Source organism: Ochotona princeps, chromosome 1, assembly GCF_030435755.1.
Source record: "Ochotona princeps isolate mOchPri1 chromosome 1, mOchPri1.hap1, whole genome shotgun sequence".
In the NCBI taxonomy this organism is placed as follows: Eukaryota; Metazoa; Chordata; class Mammalia; order Lagomorpha; family Ochotonidae; genus Ochotona; species Ochotona princeps.
Window position 1 is genome coordinate 37,055,970 of NC_080832.1, and position 18,635 is coordinate 37,074,604.

The 18,635-nt window shown below is 39.1% G+C and overlaps 1 protein-coding gene across 2 annotated transcripts; it reads right to left on the minus strand.

The window, feature by feature from the left end:
* Positions 1 to 10,043: 10,043 nt before the first annotated feature.
* CENPW (centromere protein W) lies at positions 10,044 to 18,324 on the minus strand. 2 transcript variants are annotated; one of them, XM_004587225.4, is made up of 3 exons: positions 18,127 to 18,324; positions 12,002 to 12,115; positions 10,044 to 10,256 (listed from the first exon to the last, which is right to left on the minus strand). In XM_004587225.4, exons 1-3 carry the CDS (start codon positions 18,250 to 18,252, stop codon positions 10,230 to 10,232), a joined length of 267 nt encoding a protein of 88 aa, XP_004587282.1. In that variant the 5' UTR covers positions 18,253 to 18,324; the 3' UTR covers positions 10,044 to 10,229. The 2 variants fall into 2 exon arrangements, with proteins under 2 accessions (XP_004587282.1, XP_036350076.1); XM_036494183.2 differs by lacking the exon at positions 10,044 to 10,256 and having other exon boundaries at positions 11,998 to 12,075.
* Between the last annotated feature and the right edge of the window lie 311 nt (positions 18,325 to 18,635).

Sequence of the window (18,635 nt, forward strand, 5' to 3'; positions counted from 1 at the left end):
AAATCCAATGTTCTTCTGTGCAAAGAAATTATAATGAAAACTGTAAAACACTAAATTCCAACTTTATTTTCAAAGCTGAAACATTTTTAGGAATTGTTTTGCAACTGCAAATCTGTAAACTTTATGCCAGTAGGGATAAAAATGAGTGTTTTCCTCCTCATTTAAACCTTGGCTCTCAAAGCAGAGATAAAATTTGATTTAAAAGTCTACTAAGAACAAATTGCTTAATCAGAAATCTGGACTTTCCAGTTAAGAAGTTTCATCACACTCAAAATATGAGGGGAAAACTCATACTGTCAAAAACATAAAAATGTTCATTTTCAATTAATGCTGTGAGTCAGAGGTATGGAGAACAAAAACAGATGTGTTTTTCCTGCTTTATTCATTATTAAAATCTCTAAACCATAGCTTTAGAATACCCCCTTTACATTATATACACACATCCGAGCATTTTCATATAGAGAACATTACCTTTATACCATGACTTCCTAATCATTAATCTTTCATAAAAATTCAAGAATATTTTAAAATGAGATCACAGTTCTATTTTACTTAGCTCTGGCCACCATCCTTACAATATTTAAAGTAAGGATAATGCAACATGATCTGAGACCATCCGTCCAAAGAATCTGTAGTTATATGTGAGAATTAAGAAATGTCTGTTCTAATTTCATATCACCTAAATTATCAAGACTCATCAGGACTACTACCTTCAATTTTTTCTCTACATGAAAACTGACACAGGTAATTTTGAGTGTGATTTGAAAATCAAATTACTTCTCTCTGAAAACTGGTTTCCAGATTAATGGCAAAGTGAATAATTATGAGTAGTATCATTCAGTTTTTAATGAACACTAAATAGCTCAACCATTTTTGCAAAAACAGTATTTTCTGAGGTACTTTTATTCCACTATATAATCCTGCTTATTAAATTTGTTCTATGCTTCCCACACAACTTCAGTAATTCTTCTGCTTTGAAGCTTCCAATACTGGCTGGGTAGGTAAAAGATATTTGGAGGGAAGCAAGATAAGAAAAAGACTAAATTTACTTATTCAAATTTGACTGGTACATCTAATAAAGTGAAGTTTATTCACTCACACACAAGGAGTATTCTCATAAGAATTGCAACTGGAAACCATTATGGTTAGCAAAATAAACCAGTATCAAAGGGACAAATACTATGTTTTTTTCTTCTACGTGATAGCTAATATAGGACACACAAAAACACTATAGGAATGAAATGTTCCAGTTGGGATAAATTATCATTTGTAGCCCATGTTTATACTCCAGTAGAAATGTGGTCTTCTGATCTTTTATTTGTGGAATACTATTACTAATGGCACATTAAGTCTTTGAATATAGATTAGATTAAAATTATGATTCTGTAAATACTGTCGAAGAGAGGGAAGAGTGGGAAGACAGAAGGGATGAAGGAGCACTGGAGGGTGTAGCAGGTGAGTGATTATCTTCTTGGATCCATACCCATGGCATACATGAGATATATTTTTTATACTGATAAAACCAAATCTAAAAGAATCATATCTACAAATCACATTGGCTCCATTTAAAAAAGCAATTAAAATTTAAGAAACTATTAAAAAAAATTTCATCTGAAGAAACTAGATTCAACTTACGAATGTATTATTGACATGTCATCCAATTTTTCTGAAGCTAAAAATTAAATTTGAATAATTTTGAAATATAGTCAAGTGACTCAGTAAGAAATTATGAGGTCTAAATAATAATTAGCTATAATATAAATATAATACCAGGGCTTCAAGTTTTTGGCTCCTTTGTCTTCCATCCCATTACAGATAACTGCCTGATGAAATCTTCCTATCCAAATACAAATGATTTCTCCAGCTGTCCTCAGGCTTTTATGAACTCAACATACAAATTCCAGACACTCTGTACTTGCCAATATGCTGTCTCGAGGTAGTGCTGCTGTTCGGTCTAGAAACAGACATCTTGGTGGCTGTGAACTTAAAAATATTCTCAAACTACAACTTAACAGTTTTAATACATTAATATTGTCTACTTGGTAACAAATTGTTGGATCATATGGCAGTTCCAGTTGCAGTTTTATAAGGAACTTCCATATTGTTTTCCATTGTGACTGTAATAATTCAAATTTCCATAAGCAGTGTGTAAGTTTTCCTTCCTCCAAATCCCTCTCAGTATGTTTGTTTTTCATAAAAATCACTCTAACAGGTGGTTTTGATTTGCATTGCCCTGGTGACAAATTCTATTGAGCGTTTTTCAAATTTGTTTGGTTATTTAGATTTCTATTTGAGAAATGTTTATTTAGGTCCTTGTTCATTTCTTAACTAAATTTATATTACTCGAATTTTTTTCATTCCTTATGTATTCTTTTTTTTTTTTTAAAGATTTATTCATTTTATTACAGCCAGATATACACAGAGGAGGAGAGACAGAGAGGAAGATCTTCCATCCGATGATTCACTCCCCAAGTGAGCCGCAATGGGCCGGTGCGCGCCGATCCGATGCCGGGAACCTGGAACCTCTTCTGGGTCTCCCACGCGGGTGCAGTGTCCCAATGCATTGGGCCGTCCTCAACTGCTTTCCCAGGCCACAAGCAGGGAGCTGGATGGGAAGTGGAGCTGCCGGGATTAGAACCGGCACCCATATGGGATCCCGGGGCTTTCAAGGTGAGGACTTTAGCCGCTAGGCCACACCGCCGGGCCCTTATGTATTCTTGATGTTAATCCTTTGTTAGTATCTTGCAAATATTTTCTCCTACTCCATTGGATGTTATTTTACTATGTTGATGAAATCACTGTATCAAAGAGATTCTTGCTCCATTATGTTTACAGAAACACTGCTCAAAACATCCAGGATATGTAATCAACAGAAGTGTGCAACATTAGAAGGAAGGATAAAGAAAATAGGGTATATACCCAAAATTAAATATTATTCAGCCATAGCCATTAGGTCATTTGCAACAAAAAAGAACTGATGTTAAATGAAATATGGCATACACAAATACCATATTCTCTCATACAGGAAAGAAAAAAAACCAAAAACCTCAATCTAAACAGTAATTACTAGGGTTTAAAAGGGTGGAGGAACATGGAGAAAATATAGATACCTGCTATCAAATCAGAGCTAAATTAAGTAAATAAGTTTCTATCATGACTCAGAACAGTGGAATGACTACAGTTTGCAGTGAATTATTACACATTTCTGGAGCAAACAGAACAGATCCAAAGGTCCAGCTACAAACTGTCAAAGGAGAAATTGTTATTACCCTGATTGTATTAATGCACACTGTAAACTAGTAAGGTGTGATATTACACAACATAAATATTTATACTGTTAAAAAATGTTTAAATGAGTTTTTATAACTAAAAACTTTTTATAAAGATAAAACATAGTTTGATAAGAGGATGTATCACAAGCACTTGAGAATGTGTATTCTCTGGGTACAGGGTAGAAAGTTCTATATAATAGCATTCCACAAAAATGTTTATGGGGGGCCAGCTTGGTAGCCTAGTGGCTAAAGTCCTCACCTTGAATGTGCTGGAATCCCATATACATGCCAGTTTGTATCCTGGCTGCTCTACTTCTCATCCAGATTCCTGCCTGTGACCAGGGAAGCAGTAGAGGATTGCAAAAGCTTTGGGACCCTGCACCCACATGGAAGATCAAGAAGAAGCTCCTGGCTCCTGGATTCAGATCAGCTCAGCTCCAGCTACTGTGGCCATTTGGGGAGTGAACCAGCAGACAGAAGATCTTTTTCTCTGTAAACCTGACTTCCTAAATAAATAAATATTTTTAAAAACATATGTAGAAAGTCAAGTAATTAAAAGTAAAAAAAAATCTGAATCAAGATTCATTCTATTACATAGCTCTCATACCTGTCCTGCCAGGACAGAATAAAACATACAAATCAATGGAAAAGAGCAAAGAATTCTAGAATGACCCACACAAGAATGCCCACCTGACCTTTGATAAAGCTGCAACAGAAAATCAATGAAAATTGGCTTTTCAACAAATGGTGCTGAAATTATTGAATATTCACAAATACACAAACATACCTTGACCTAAATGTCGTATCATATGCTTAGTTAAGTCCTCATACGTGTACTACAAGGATGGGCTCACAATGAATTGATTGGTAATCTCCCACATTATTGGGAGACACCTCAGTGGCAGCATGATGGACTTATTAAAATTCACAAGACACCCACTGTAGCACTAGAGGGGAGAACAGAGAGGAGGGGATGGAACTAGGGGAAGGAAGAGGAGATCCCAGTGCCTATTAAATTGTATCATAAAACAACTAAAATAACACAAAGCAAATCAGAGATTAAAGGCATTCACACAATCACAGAAGGAAAGTTCCTTCAGGATCTACTAGGACCTGATGAAACTTTTAAATGCTACCAACAACACAATCCAACAAATAGATAAAAGTTTTACTTTCTTTAAATTTTGAAACTTATGATCTGGCTGGCACCAGGGCACCAAAAGCCACTGTGCATATCGAGTGTGGGCAGGCGGTAGACTTGGGGGAGATGGAAAACTGGGAAGGGAATCTGGAGATGTACTGGAGTGTCTGACAAATAATTTCTCATGACTTCTACGGACCAATCACAAGATAACGTGGTCTGACCTGGGAGTGCATGTTATCCTTAGTTGCTGATGACTGTGCAATGCAGAGCTAACTCAGATGTACATGGCGGACATGACAGCCAAGCCAGCTCATCTAGGCCAGAAGACGTTGAGTACCTCATCAAATGGGAAAGAGAAGAGGGTAGACAAGTGTCCTGACCAAGCTTTGCAGCACGTGTTTGGTCTATGAGCACACACTGAGGTGGACTCAGTGAACAGACCTTAGAAAGATTTTCTCAAACCTGATACCATAAAGCCAATGTCTCAGAACAATCAAAAGCACTTGAGTAATAACTTTAGAACATTCTTCCCCACATTGGGATCTCCAAGGTGTCATCAAATGGCTGTGTCCCATTCCCAGGTGTTGATGTAGTTTGACAGCAAGTATGCCCTCCCCGTCCCCCTTTATGTTCACAGAACAAAAACGGAAACATTTATCCCATACAACTTCCTCTATACCTTGACCCTCCAGTTTTTTCTTTTAAAATTTATTTTACATATGTTATTTTTGATGATGTTTATAGTTGACTAGGGTGAGAAGGCAAGGGATTAGGGGAAAGTGGATGAGCCCATTACTTCCACGTTTCTGGTGGAAGAGGGGAAATGGGAGGGGGAAGCTCAACCAGCCTCCCAACAGCACTGACGCTCACTATTTTAATCAGAGGTCCACATGGGACACTCAATTATAATTTTTCATATATAATATTAAAAACTTTAGGAGAAACAACATGGCAGAATAGGGCAAAACACATCTAAACAGATGGAGAATCATCAGCCAGGGTGAATCAGGAAATAAGAGGACAGGTCAACAGCAGAGGGGCAACTGGAGACTGACGGGCATGGGAAAGTGGTGGAGACAACGGCGTGGTGTTTCAGTGACTAAATACTCCAGTGGCAGTCAGCGAGCAGAGATCTGAGCTCCACTCCCCGGTGGCTGGAGCTCCATCAGCAGTTAGATGAGAAGGAGAGTTCACCAGGAGCTCAGCAGGTGAACCCAGGCAAAGAACTGCCCATCTTGATTGGTTTGATTTGACTAGGAGCAGAAGAGCAGAAGATCCCAAACAAGCCATGCAGGAACAGGGTGGATTTCACAGCCCACCCCCACAAGAACCACATCAGATATCATTTTCTCTGGCAGGCAAAGGCTTTGAAACGGGACTGTGCATGCACTAAGATGCGAGCAAACGCATTTCTGGCTCAGCAAATTGCACGAATATGGCATCTCCCAGATCTAATTGCCAGCAGATCCAAATCACCACCAGTGACATCAGGGGACATTTTGTACAGTGTGGCAAAGCTATCAGATTGCAGACACAACAAGCTGTGCGTGCACTGAACTGAGAGCAAACTCACTTCCAGTCCAGGGAATTGTACTCATCCTACAGAGAAAATAATACCAATTTTATGTCAAAACAGTTCAAGGTGGCCCTCAGACCTAACAGGCAGTTCCAACAAGATCAGCAGCATGAACAACCTAGCTATTTAGGATACCTAGTGTCTCCCTAATCCTGGGAACTGCTCAAACCAGAAGTGGAACAAATGTTGTACAGACAACAGTGCAGCCACAGCACAGGGACACATGAGCTTGAAAGTGGTGAGCCAGGAGCTGAGGTTCCGAAGATCGTGGTAGAAGTCTAACACAAGAGCCCAGACCTTAAACTCACTGCACGGAGTGACACAAGTGACTGCAAACAAAGAATCGGGTAGCATTAAGTAAAACTGAACTGTAGACCTGTGGGTGACACAACTTAGAGACCTATCCTAAGGGGAAGAATCTGCTAACCACTACAATGACCAAGAGCAAAAGAAAAGACAGAGGCACAATGAATATTGCTAAAGATTTCCCTGCAAAAGACCAAAAGCCCTTGACAACCTCAGAGTTAACAGAGGTATACATCAAGGAAATGAAGGACTCAAAATTCAGAAAACTCATTATAAAACTTCTTACAACTAAACAGAAGCACATACGGGAGTTCAATGAGTTTAAGGACTATATCACACAGGAAATAGCAACACGGAAACAAAATCAAGCAGAATTATTGGAAATGAAGGACAGGATACAGCAAATTAAAAGTTCTGTGCAAAGTTGCCATAATTGAATGAATGAGGCAGAAGAAAGACTATCAGAATTGGAAGATATGTCTTGTCACCATGAGAAAACAATTAAAAAGCTGGAAGCAGAGCTGGGTCAAGCTAAAACAAATGTATTCAAGAATTAAGAGATTATTAAACGACCAAATATAAGAGTTACGTCGGGCCCGGCGGCGTGGCCTAGCGGCTAAAGTCCTCGCCTTGAAAGTCCCGGGATCCCATATGAGCGCCGGTTCTAATCCAGGCAGCTCCACTTCCCATCCAGCTCCCTGCTTGTGGCCTGGGAAAGCAGTTGAGGACGGCCCAATGCCCAATGCATTGGGACACTGCACCCGGGTGGGAGACCCGGAAGAGGTTCCTGGTCCCGGCATCGGATCGGCGCGTACCGGCCCGTTGCGGCGCACTTGGGGAGTAAAACATCGGATGGAAGATCTTCCTCTCTGTCTCTCCTCCTCTCTGTATATCTGGCTTTCCAATAATAATAAAATCTTTAAAAAAAAAAAAAAAAAAGAGTTACGTGAGTTCCAAAAGGTGCAGAAATAGAAGCTGGGTTTAAAAATGTATCAATGAAATAATAAAGGAAAATTTCCCTAATCTGGAGAAAGAATTGGGAAACAGAATACAGGAGGGGCACAGAATTCATAATAGGACTAACCCACAGCTATTTTACCACCACACATAATAATCAGCTCTCTTTAACTGAACATAAAGAAAAGATCTTAAATGTGCACATGAAAAAAAATCAAACAACCAGTAGAGGAATGGTAACCAGACTCACAGTTGATCTCTCACAGGAAACTCTACAGGCCAGAAGAGAATGGAGTGTCACATTTTAGATTCTAAAAGCAAAAAATTGTCGGCCCAGAATAACGTACCCAGCAAAGCCCTTTGTCTTTGAAAATAAAATTCTTCCACAATAAAGAAAAGTTAAAATACGCCTCTTCCAGACCTGCCCCATGATACTTAAAGATATTCTCTTGACAGAGAAAAGGAATAGTACTCACCAAAGGCTAAAGCAGAGAACTTTCCAGTAAAATAACAGACTAATCCCAGAGCATATGGAACTGTATCATAAAATAATAATAAAATAAAGCACTGGGGGAATTAGCAACAAATAGGTAACTACTTAATTTCATATTAACTCTAATATAAAGTGCATAAAGGGATCCTCAGGATTTACCTACTGCTCCCAGGACGGTATCATGGTCGATGATATAAGGAACTGGTTTAGAAATCCCAGGAATCACAAAGAATAGACACTTCAATGAATTGATTCTTGAGCTATACAGATACTGAATAAAAAAAATTTTTTTAAAGAAGTCATTTCAAGTAATTAAAAAAAAGTATGATCTGTAGATCTTAAGACAAGGTACAGACTAGAAGAAAACCTTTGCGAACATATTTGACAAAAATTTACACCTAGAACTCTCAAACATCAAAAATGAAAAAGTAAGCCACTCAAGCAGAAAATGGTAAGAGATATCAAGAATCAGCTTACCAAAGCAAACACAGAAGTCAAATAAGCATACGCAAAAAGTTCCACATCATTAGCTATAATGGTCAGAATATTTACGGCCTCCTATTTACATATAAAGTCCTAATCCTATTATGATTATTAGAACATTTGGGAGGCAATTGTCATAACTGGCAAAATTGGGATTTGTGCCTTCCTAAGAAAAATCTAAAGGGCTCTCTTTGCTTCTATGTGAGGGTACTAATCAGCAGGCGACAACCCAGAAGAGCTTCTGCATTTCAATCTATTCTGTTGGCACCAGGACCTCAGACTTCCAGCTACTACAACTTCGAGAAATAAACTTAATGTTAATTTTTAAGGAGATTCATTTTCTTATAGAAGCTTTAATTAAGCCTAGTCATTAGGAAAATGCACAAGAAAAAGATGAAACTCAGAAATGTAAAATAAATTATACAGCTACTCTGGAAAGCAGTTTGGCTATTTCTTTTTTTAAGACTTATTTATTTGAAAAGAGAGAAAAAGAAAAGAGAAAAGGAGAGCGCCTCCATCTGTTTCCCTCCCCAAGTGGCTATAATGCCTGAAGCTACGCCTGACAGAAGCAAAGAGCTTGGAATTGTCTAGTCCTCCCACTTGTGAGGCAGGAACGCAGGTACTTGGGCCATTTCTATCACCTTCTCAGGCAACAGTAGGAAGCTGGATCAGAAACGGAACAGCTGGGACTCAAACCAGCTATAATACGGGATGCCAAAACTGCAAGAGGCAACTTGATACTTCGTGCCAAAGCACCAGATCCTAGCTGTGCTTTTAAAACTTAATGTACACTTACCATTTAACTCAGTAGACAAATAACCAGGCAATTATACCAGAGTGAAAACGTGTATATAAAAATCTGTACAAATTCTTCATTATAATTTTATTTATAATACATCAAAATTGGAAATAACAAAAATGTGCAATGTGATTAAGCAAACTGTGCTACACACATAATATATATACCGTGAAACGTGTTCTTAGTAAAACAATGAACTACTGATACTTGAAATAGTTTGACAGATATGCAGGAAAATAGCAAGCTTCCAAGGATCTTTTCTTACATGATTTCATTCATATGCCGTAACTACAGAGAGAGAAAAGTTGGTGTTCGCCAAGGAACGTGGGCAGCAGACATGTTGGGTGAGTTGTAACTAAGAAACTGAGATATCTGTGGTAATAAAACAGTTACATACACATTGAGTGTAATACTGGTCACCTGAATCTACATGTGATAAAATGTGTAACTACAAACATACTAAACGTATGTCAAATTCCTATATTTGATATTATGCTATAATATTGCAAGATGCAACCATTGCAAGAAACAGAATGTATCACCTCTGTATGCTGCCTTTGTAACTCCAATTTGCAATCTATAATTATTTCTAAATTAAAACTAATAACTTGGATAATACGCAATACACTTTTAAATCACTTTTCAAAAGGAAAACACCTATTAAAATTATAGTACTTGAAAAAAAAATAAGTAAGTCATTTGCTCTGTAATTTCTATTAGGGCACATTTTGGAAAACGTGGTTGATGTTTATAAAACAAAAGTAGACTGAATTAAAAAGTAGAAACTAGCATTTAAATTACACCTACATTTAACTTTATTTTATTCTTTAAAGAGCAAATTAATTCTATAATCATAGCTAAACTGAAATACATATAGCTACTAAGAAGTGCATCTCTTCAAGCTACTTTATGCTTAAATTTTAATTTTGGCATGTAAAACATTTGCAATCTTAATAAAACAGAACTAACTAGAGAGCACCTAAAAGAATGAATAAAACAAAAAATGTAAAAAATGAAACAAAAAAGACTTAAGCATTTACTTGAAATATTGAAACCCCAGCAAAATACACAAATCAAGTTCTGTTGTACTACCCAGTATTTCAGTAATCCATATTATAAACTGATCCAGAGGAAATGCTCTTATGACCTGTTACCACCCAGACTAACACATGGTATTTCAAGACACTGTTCTGTGACTTCTAGCCTCTGCTCTTCTTCAGAATTACCTGTAAGGGGAGAAAAAAAACGAGGATTATACTATGCCTACGGAAAATAAAATAATTCCTCAATGAAAAGTAAGTAGTTCCACATTCATAGTTTGAAGAAAGCTGTTTGTAAACAAGTTGAAAAGTCCAATTTAGAAGATGATTAGAAAACTTTAGCCTTATCAGTAGAGTGAGATTTCTCTCCATGTCTCAATGAACATGAAAAATGCTTACACTCTCAAAACCCGATTCATTGCAGATGTTAATTTCTTTAAGCAAAAAGGAATTCAGATCAGTCACTTCATATTGAGGGTTTTTGGATAATTTATCCAGAGATCAATGTTTTAAGACCCAAAAATCTATTACAGTTCAGGAATTTCACAAATGATAAAATAAAATTCAGCGCAATGCCAAAAATTTTATATTTGAGGTAGAATTTTAATTTGGAGACCAAAATTGCTTATCTTATACTGAACAGCTTCATCAAGTAGACAATTTTCAAAATACATACATAGCCTGTGCAAAAACAAGGAGGAAAATGAAAGCTTCAATTATAAAAAGGCTAAGAATATTAAGGACAGCATCTCTCCAACATTTTAGATTAATTTATTTTTAGGTAAGTACAATCTGGCTTACTAACTAGACAAAAAAAAACCTTAAATTTAAAATGATGACATAGTCTTCAAGCTTCTAATCCATGTATTATCTGCAGACAGTAGTTTTAGTTTAAACATCTACAAACTTGTTGCAATGTTCCTATGTGCAAAAGGAGTCAAACCCCTGAAGGAACGCCAGAAAATGCACAGGGAGCCTTTTACAGAAGCCATCCACAGGTCTATCACCTAGACCTGCAATTCTCAATTCTACAAGATGTTACCTTGGATACTGAAAAAGGCCAGTTCACATAATCTTAAAGCAGCTTCTCATAATCTTTCATAACTGTGTATAACTTGAGTGATATAATACCACCATGTGAAACTGAATAAAAGGTACACTGGACTTCTGAACTATGACTGCACTTTCTGGTGAGTCTGTAAATATTCCTCTTCTCCTTTGGTATTCTTCAGTTTCATAATTAAATGTGTGCTTAAAGAAAAAAGGTTCTCTCCATCATTCTATCAATCATGGTGGCCACTTTCTTGTTCATTTTTATTCATAAACAATACCACTGTGACTGAAGAAGACATACAAACAAAACACTACGACTAACCAGGAGGTAAAGTATATTAGTTATCCACATCTATCTGAGCACAGAGGCTGTTGAGGTAACATTTAGTAATTCTTTTGTTCTCCAGCACATATTTGGAAAACTCTCTCCTGAGCAACATATTTTTACAAAAAATAGAAATAAGAATAAAATGCAAGTTCTCACCTTATAAAAGATTTCATTCATAAGGCACTTAAATCTCAAGAGTTAGAAAACTAAATAATTAGGTAATTGGAATAAGTATAAACTACCAAGAAGATCTAATAAAATTTAAAATGATAAACTGTCTTTGCCTAAATATTAGTGGTCAAACATTCATTTTTCCCTAAATGATGGTATGAAAACAGCCATTAATCTTACGAGCCGGAACCCAATAGATGCATCTATGGGGAAAAATAGCTCATTGCATCTATGGGGAAAAATAACTCTGTAATTAAATTCTATTGTCATGAAAAGCCCAACTCTTTCAACGAAGCTGAATAAGTTACCTAAACCAGTCAAAAGTTAAGAATCAGGTGGTTATTTGTTAATTACTGAACAAAGTAAATTTGTATTTCACCTTTGCAGCAGCCAGTACATGATCCTTGTTAATGACTCCACATTTATTCTCACAAGCATTTGTCCTGGACTCCTCTGCTAATCGATGAACAAAGAGTAAACAGTTCAGATGAACCTTCAAAAGAAAAAAAAAAATTCAAATGGATTTTTAGACTCCAATACTGATGCTTTGAATGATGCATTGTAAAAACTGAAAATCCCAAAATACTTCTAATTTTTTAGAAGACTGATTTATTTATTTTGAAAGCATTAGAGACAGGCAGACAGAAAATTTTCCATTCTTGCTACAATCCCCAGATGGTTCCAACAGTCAAGACTGGAACAGACTGAAGACAGTGTATCATCAGGATCTCCCACATAGGTGACAAGGGCCCAAACACTTGGTCATCTTTTGCCGTTTGTCCTAGGCCAGGAGCAGCGAGGTGAATTCTGGTGGAGCAACCATTGCCACAAACCAGCCTACAGGATGCCATATGCTGTAATTTACCCACTATGCCAATCTCTAATTTTTTTTAAAGTTATTTAGGATCTGATCCAGTTTAACTTATATAATCATAGGTTCCAAAGACTGAATCGTTGCAATAAACGAAATAAAGCTACATACAGAAGACCAAAGACCATAAACAAAAACAGTATCGGAAAGCATCCCAGGGCCCACTGCCATAGCCTAGTGGCTAAAGTCCTAGCCTTGCTAATGCCAGAATGCCATAAAGACTCTGGTTCCTGTCTTATGTCCCAGCTGCTCCACTTTCCACCCATCTCCCTGCCTGTGGCCTGGGAAAGCAGTAGAAGACAAGCCCAAAGCCTCGGGATCCTGCACCAAAGTGGGAGACCTGGCAGGAGCTCATGACTCCTGGCTTCAGATTGGCTGGGCTCCGGCCAATGCATCTACTTGGAGTAAACCAGAAGATAGAAGATCTTTCTGTATTTCCTTTTCTCTATAAATCTGACTTTCCAAATAAAAAAAAAAAGCATTCCTATGTATTAAAGTTTATGTAGGACTCTATTAATAACAATAACCCTGTTTTTGATGTCATGTATTTAAATCAGTCATCTAAATTTTAAAATCAAAAGACGTCAGCAACTTAGGCTCTCATCCTAAGAGATTTCAACCACAAGTTTTAAAGTGTTCAAGATGTTATTTTTACATTTGCTGAATTGCAAAATACATAGAAAAGTCAAGTTACTTGTCCTGCAAAAACTACCACAAAACAAACATATACGCTTTTAATGATACATAAACCTACAAAGAAGTATAGCTAGATATTAGCACTGTGGAGAGCTGAGTGAAACGCACATAGAAACCACAATTTTGTAGCTTCTTGAGAATCTATTATTTCAAAATAAAAATACAAAATAAGGGTAGGCATTTGGCTCAACATTTAAAATACTGCCTTGGAGATTAATATCCCGTAGTTGAAAATCTTTGAGGCCCAGCTCCACTCCCAATTCCCAACTGCTAATGTGCACTGTGAGGAGCATCAGATTTAGTAGCAAAAACATTTCCTCATGTAGCACAATTCCATCAATGAACCTATATTCTACTTTAAAAGACAGCTTCTAAGTGCTCTGAGATTATATTCCTAATTTCTTAACTTTAAATCTCGATTGGCTAAGCCTTTCCTATTTCAGCTCTTAAACTTCCTAAGTTTCTAGTTCCACACTTCAGTCTTCTTTTAGTTCTCCCACAATTCAAAAGCAGCCCTCCTGCAGGCATTCCACTGATTTGGAGAGTTCCCTGATGCGCCTATAACTTCCTCTGGATATAAGGTTACATTAGTTAACAGCATCCTACATTTCCTAACTTTGCAATTTGATGCTATGATTTCTCATTTGACATAGCCTAAAGACAAGAACACTGCGCAGCCTTTTTCTGTTTCACCAGCACCCTTTCAGTCCACATGCAGCACAAAGGAGGCTGCTGATCATTACTGAAGAGCGGATTCTTCCATACCTCTTATACAGAGGGGGAAATTTAAATAAATGCTAGGCAATCCACACAGTTCTGAGACTTGATTCACACTACATGGGGATACCCTTCCCTCTTCCTCTCCATGGGTAGCAAATTAATACTTATTAGCTATTATAATAATTGTTTTAAGTGACCTATACCTGTCTGAGTGATGTCACTCAAACATTCTAAGGTTTAAAGTAAAACGATCAGAAAACTAGTTCCAGGCATTTATCCAGGCACTCAAACATGAAAAACATAAGCCATTTCATCAAGAATTTTGCTACCAAAAAAAAGGTGAGGGGAACCCAAAGATAATTTACAAAGAAATGTCTATCTGACAGTCTCAGCTAAACTACAGCCCGGTCACTGACTTCTTCCTTCCAAAGTCATAGCACTTCCAGATTTAATATAACCACAAGCAACTAGGTATTTACAACAAAAATTCATGTGACAAAGAAGAAAGTAAACTGAGCCACAAGATAATTGGACAACTTATTAAAACTCAATAAATGTTCCATCTTTCTACAATACTGACTCTGGAGACAGATAAACGGTACTTCAAAAGTCTGTTGAAAAAAAAATGGACTAATGATGCAAAGAAAAATTTGAAGAGCATACATTTTGACAGAAGGGTCAAGACACATCCCAACCACAAAACTGGGGTTCAATTCCTAGCCGTTTCCAATTCTAATTTCCTGTTAATGCACACTGTAGGAACAAGCAGATTATGGCTCAAGTAATTGGATTGCTACCACCCATGGACTCCTGGTTCCTGATTCTGGCCTGGCCCAAGCTGGCTGTTGCAGCTACTTCGGAAGTAAATCAGCAGAAGGAAGATACCTATTTATCTCTGCCTTTGAAATAAAATGAAAACCTTTGTTGTTTAATAAAACAAGTCAGAAATCCATAGTTTCATAATACACATTTTTCAACAGTTTAAGATCCCCTCATATGCACTGATTTCAATTTTTTGCAGCAAAATGAACCTAAATTTTAATCCCATTCCCATGAACTTTTCGAAGCAGGCACATAAAACAAAATAAAACAAGCAATAAAAAGGAAACCAAAAAGTTGATGCAAAACCATAAAATAACAAATGTATTATGAATTAAGGACTAGAAATTTTATCACTCCACATTGAGCTACCATACATATCCAACAACGCTTAAATTTCAACATATTACACTCAACACTAAAAACATAAACAGTCCCCAAGTATGCAACCCAGTAGGGGAAATGAAGAAATTAAAGGCAAACAGATGACAGCTTCTGAGTTTAATTTTGAAAGAATTGCAATTGGTCAAAGATCATATTCATGCAAAAGAAATGCCATGAAAAAAGGACAGCTAAAAATATCAGGACACAGAAAGCAAATTGGTTCCTTCCCCTGGACAAGCTGTACAGTACACTGGACGGCATCAAAACAAACTTGTAAAGAACACTAAGAACAGCTATAAGTATGACATATATATTCTTTAAAAAATATTTATTTGAGAGGCAGTGTTAGAGGGAAAGACAGATCTTCTAGCCACTAGTTCAACGCCCAAATGGCTGCAGTGGCCAAACTGAAGCTTTACCAAGTGCATCAAAAGGTAGTTGAATTGGAATTGGAACAGCTGGGACTTCAACCTGCACCCCCAAGGTATTCCAGAGTCACAGGCAGTGACTAAACCTGCTGTACTATGTCACCACCATGATAAACATTCTTCTTGTGGATCAAGTTCTGAGACAAAATCAAAATGTCCTGCTTTAAGTGTAGCAACATTGTGAGCACAAGGCAAGCAGAAAATCATAAGCACAGAATACAAAGACAGTAAAGGTCACACAAGCAAAACCAAACACACCAGGTAGAAACAGTTGGTGGTCTGGAGAACTTCCACTCCCCAACTCCACAGGCCCAGCTGCCTGAAATCCCAACTCCTCTCTCTGCCATCCAGCTATAGAGTTTGCCTGTCCACAGGTCACTTTAGTGCAGAAATAAGTGGACATGAGACACAAACAATTATTTGAAAAAGGTCTGCTCGACCATCCACACAAACCAACAGTCTTGGGGCTATCCTTATTCAAGCATTTTCTTTTCCCCTATTTAGAATTTCCAATGAAAACTTCAAAATAAACTAACCAGGAATGTTTTGCAAATGAACTTCACGTTAATTCAGCTAATCTGCAGTACCACCATCACTGTCAGCTTAGGATACAAAACAGCATTACCTTCTCTAATGGGAGAGTCAATGGGGAAGAAAAGGCAGATGTTAGAGGTGCTCCTTTGAGGGGCTAGGCGGGGCTGTTGTGCTTTGTCTTCTTAGGAAATCGGGGGTGGGGTGGGGAAGAGATCATTACAACCTAGTAAACAGAGAAATGCTGCAAGTGGGCAACAAATGGGGAGGCAGCAGAGAATTTCGAGAAGCTGTAGAGAAAAGATGATGTAAAGATATTTAAGAACTTGAACAATGCATGCTCAAGACTATCATGAAGTATGGCTTTGACATCACCCACATCTAGAACTATGCCCTTAACATCTGAGATTCTTATCCCTATCTCACGGAAAAGCAGGTGCCCACTTACACTGGCCGTTTCACTCAAACGGTCTCATGACAAGTCACAGGAAGTGTTTCCTATGGTGTAAACCTAGAGAAATGATCTTAATGCTACATTCCAAAAGAGAATAGTGCTCTTTTGGGCTACTTATTAGTAGAGCTTCAGGTATCAAGAGTCTGGTGAACAGGCTTTAGTGTCTGGCTTAAAACTGAACTAAACAGGGCCCAGTGTGGTGGATTAGTGGTTAAATTCTCCCGCTGCATGCCCAGGATCCCATATAGGCACCGGCTCATGCCCCAGTTGCTCCACTTCCCTCCCAACTTCCTGCCTGTGGCCTTGGAGAACAATGGAGAACGGCCCAAAGTGTTGACACCCTGCACCTGCATGGGAGATTCAGAGAAGTTCCCTGCTCCTGGCTTGAGAACAGCTCTGCTCCAGCTGTTTTGGCCACCTGGGGAATGAACCAGTGGATGGAAAATCTTTGTTTCCTTCTGTAATGGGGTGCAGCCAATGATAGCCAGCACTCCTTGACACTGGGCAAATGGAATGTGGTTATGCCCCCACCCTCTGTTCATGGCTTGGTGGAGTCTGTGAAGCTAATTGTGTACTCCCAAAGAGTTCCTGAAGGTGGGGCCTAACAGCACTGAAATGTTAATTATATCCTTCCTGGGAAGTACTTGGTGCCTCCAGACCTTCCCTTCCTCCTTCCTGATAAAAGGCTGTACTGTGTACCTTTCAAACTAATTGCAAGGTGAGGGCTTAAAAACCCCTGGCTTCGGCCACGCAGGGTGCAGTAGTTCCTGGAGTGTAGCGGGACCTGCTGTCCCCAGACTTGGGCAATGAAGACTCCTCCTGAATATCTTACAGCTGAGTCCGGTGTGATCTCTCTCGCACTCTGTAACACTTCTCTCCATATATATCTGCCTTTCCAAACAAACTGAACTAAACAGATGCTCTACTATGCATCTCGGCAAATGAAGTTACACCTGAGAGAATGCTTTGCTCAAGATTCTTTTCTACATGGCCTATTAAAAGGAAACAGGGCAGTGTGTTTGATAAACAGCCTGCAATATAAAAAGAGAAAGGCACTTCAAAGGCATGTGACTTCTGCATGCTGGACAACTAAATCTATTTTTTTTACAGACTATATCTTTCAAACCCTTCTCAAGAACCAAATGTGCGATGTTTACAAACTAAAAGCGGGAATCCAATGCTAATCTTCAACCGTTTTGGACTCACAAGCACCACACACCCTACACCCCCAATCCCTACCACACTAGACATCCTCTCCCCTCCCCTCACTCTCCCCGTACACCTCACAGCCCACACGCCTACCCCCACCACACACTCCATGTACCCTCGCACCTTACATCCCTGCCCCTCTCCTCCCCTCCCCTCCACCACTCACACCCCACATCCCCTCCCCTCCCCTACTCCACCACACACCCCACACTCCCCGTGCATCTCACAGTCCACACACGTACCCCCACCACGTACACCCCATAGGCCCTCCTCACCTCACGCCCCACATCCCCTCCCCTCCCTCACCACCCCCACACTACCCATCCCTACTCTACCACATACACCCCACTCACACACCCAGTGCACTCCCAGCCCCAGAACTGGAATCTCACCAGCAGGTCGCCACGCGCCTCCAGTCGAAGGTGTGGTTTCTGTCGCTTAAAAACCCTCTTGAGAAAACTGCGGGGAGCCTTCCGCTTTAATTTCGCCTTCTGGGAGACTGTGTTTGAGAGTGCCATCCTCTAGCTCAGGAAGCGGTCTCCTCAGAAACCCAGGGCCACTCAGCCCCGACTGAGAGGCCGAGAACCAACCCACACGGGAATCCGGGAGCAAAAATCTCCCAGGAACTTTTGAACGCGCCGCCGACAGAGCGCCCGGCGCTCGGCAGTGACGTACACCTCGCGCTAGCCCCGCCCCTAGAGGCGCCAGACGCGGGATTGGAACGCGCCCAAGGTGGGCGGGCCCCTCGCCCGTGACGTTGGGAAGGGCCGACTCCTGCTCTAATTGCTGGTGTGTTCCCTTCTGAACCTGGAACTACGTAGAGATTGTATACTGAGACGGCCGCTATTGCTCTCTACGTTGTCATTTTGTTTTGAGCTTAGTAACAATGAACGGAGAAGAT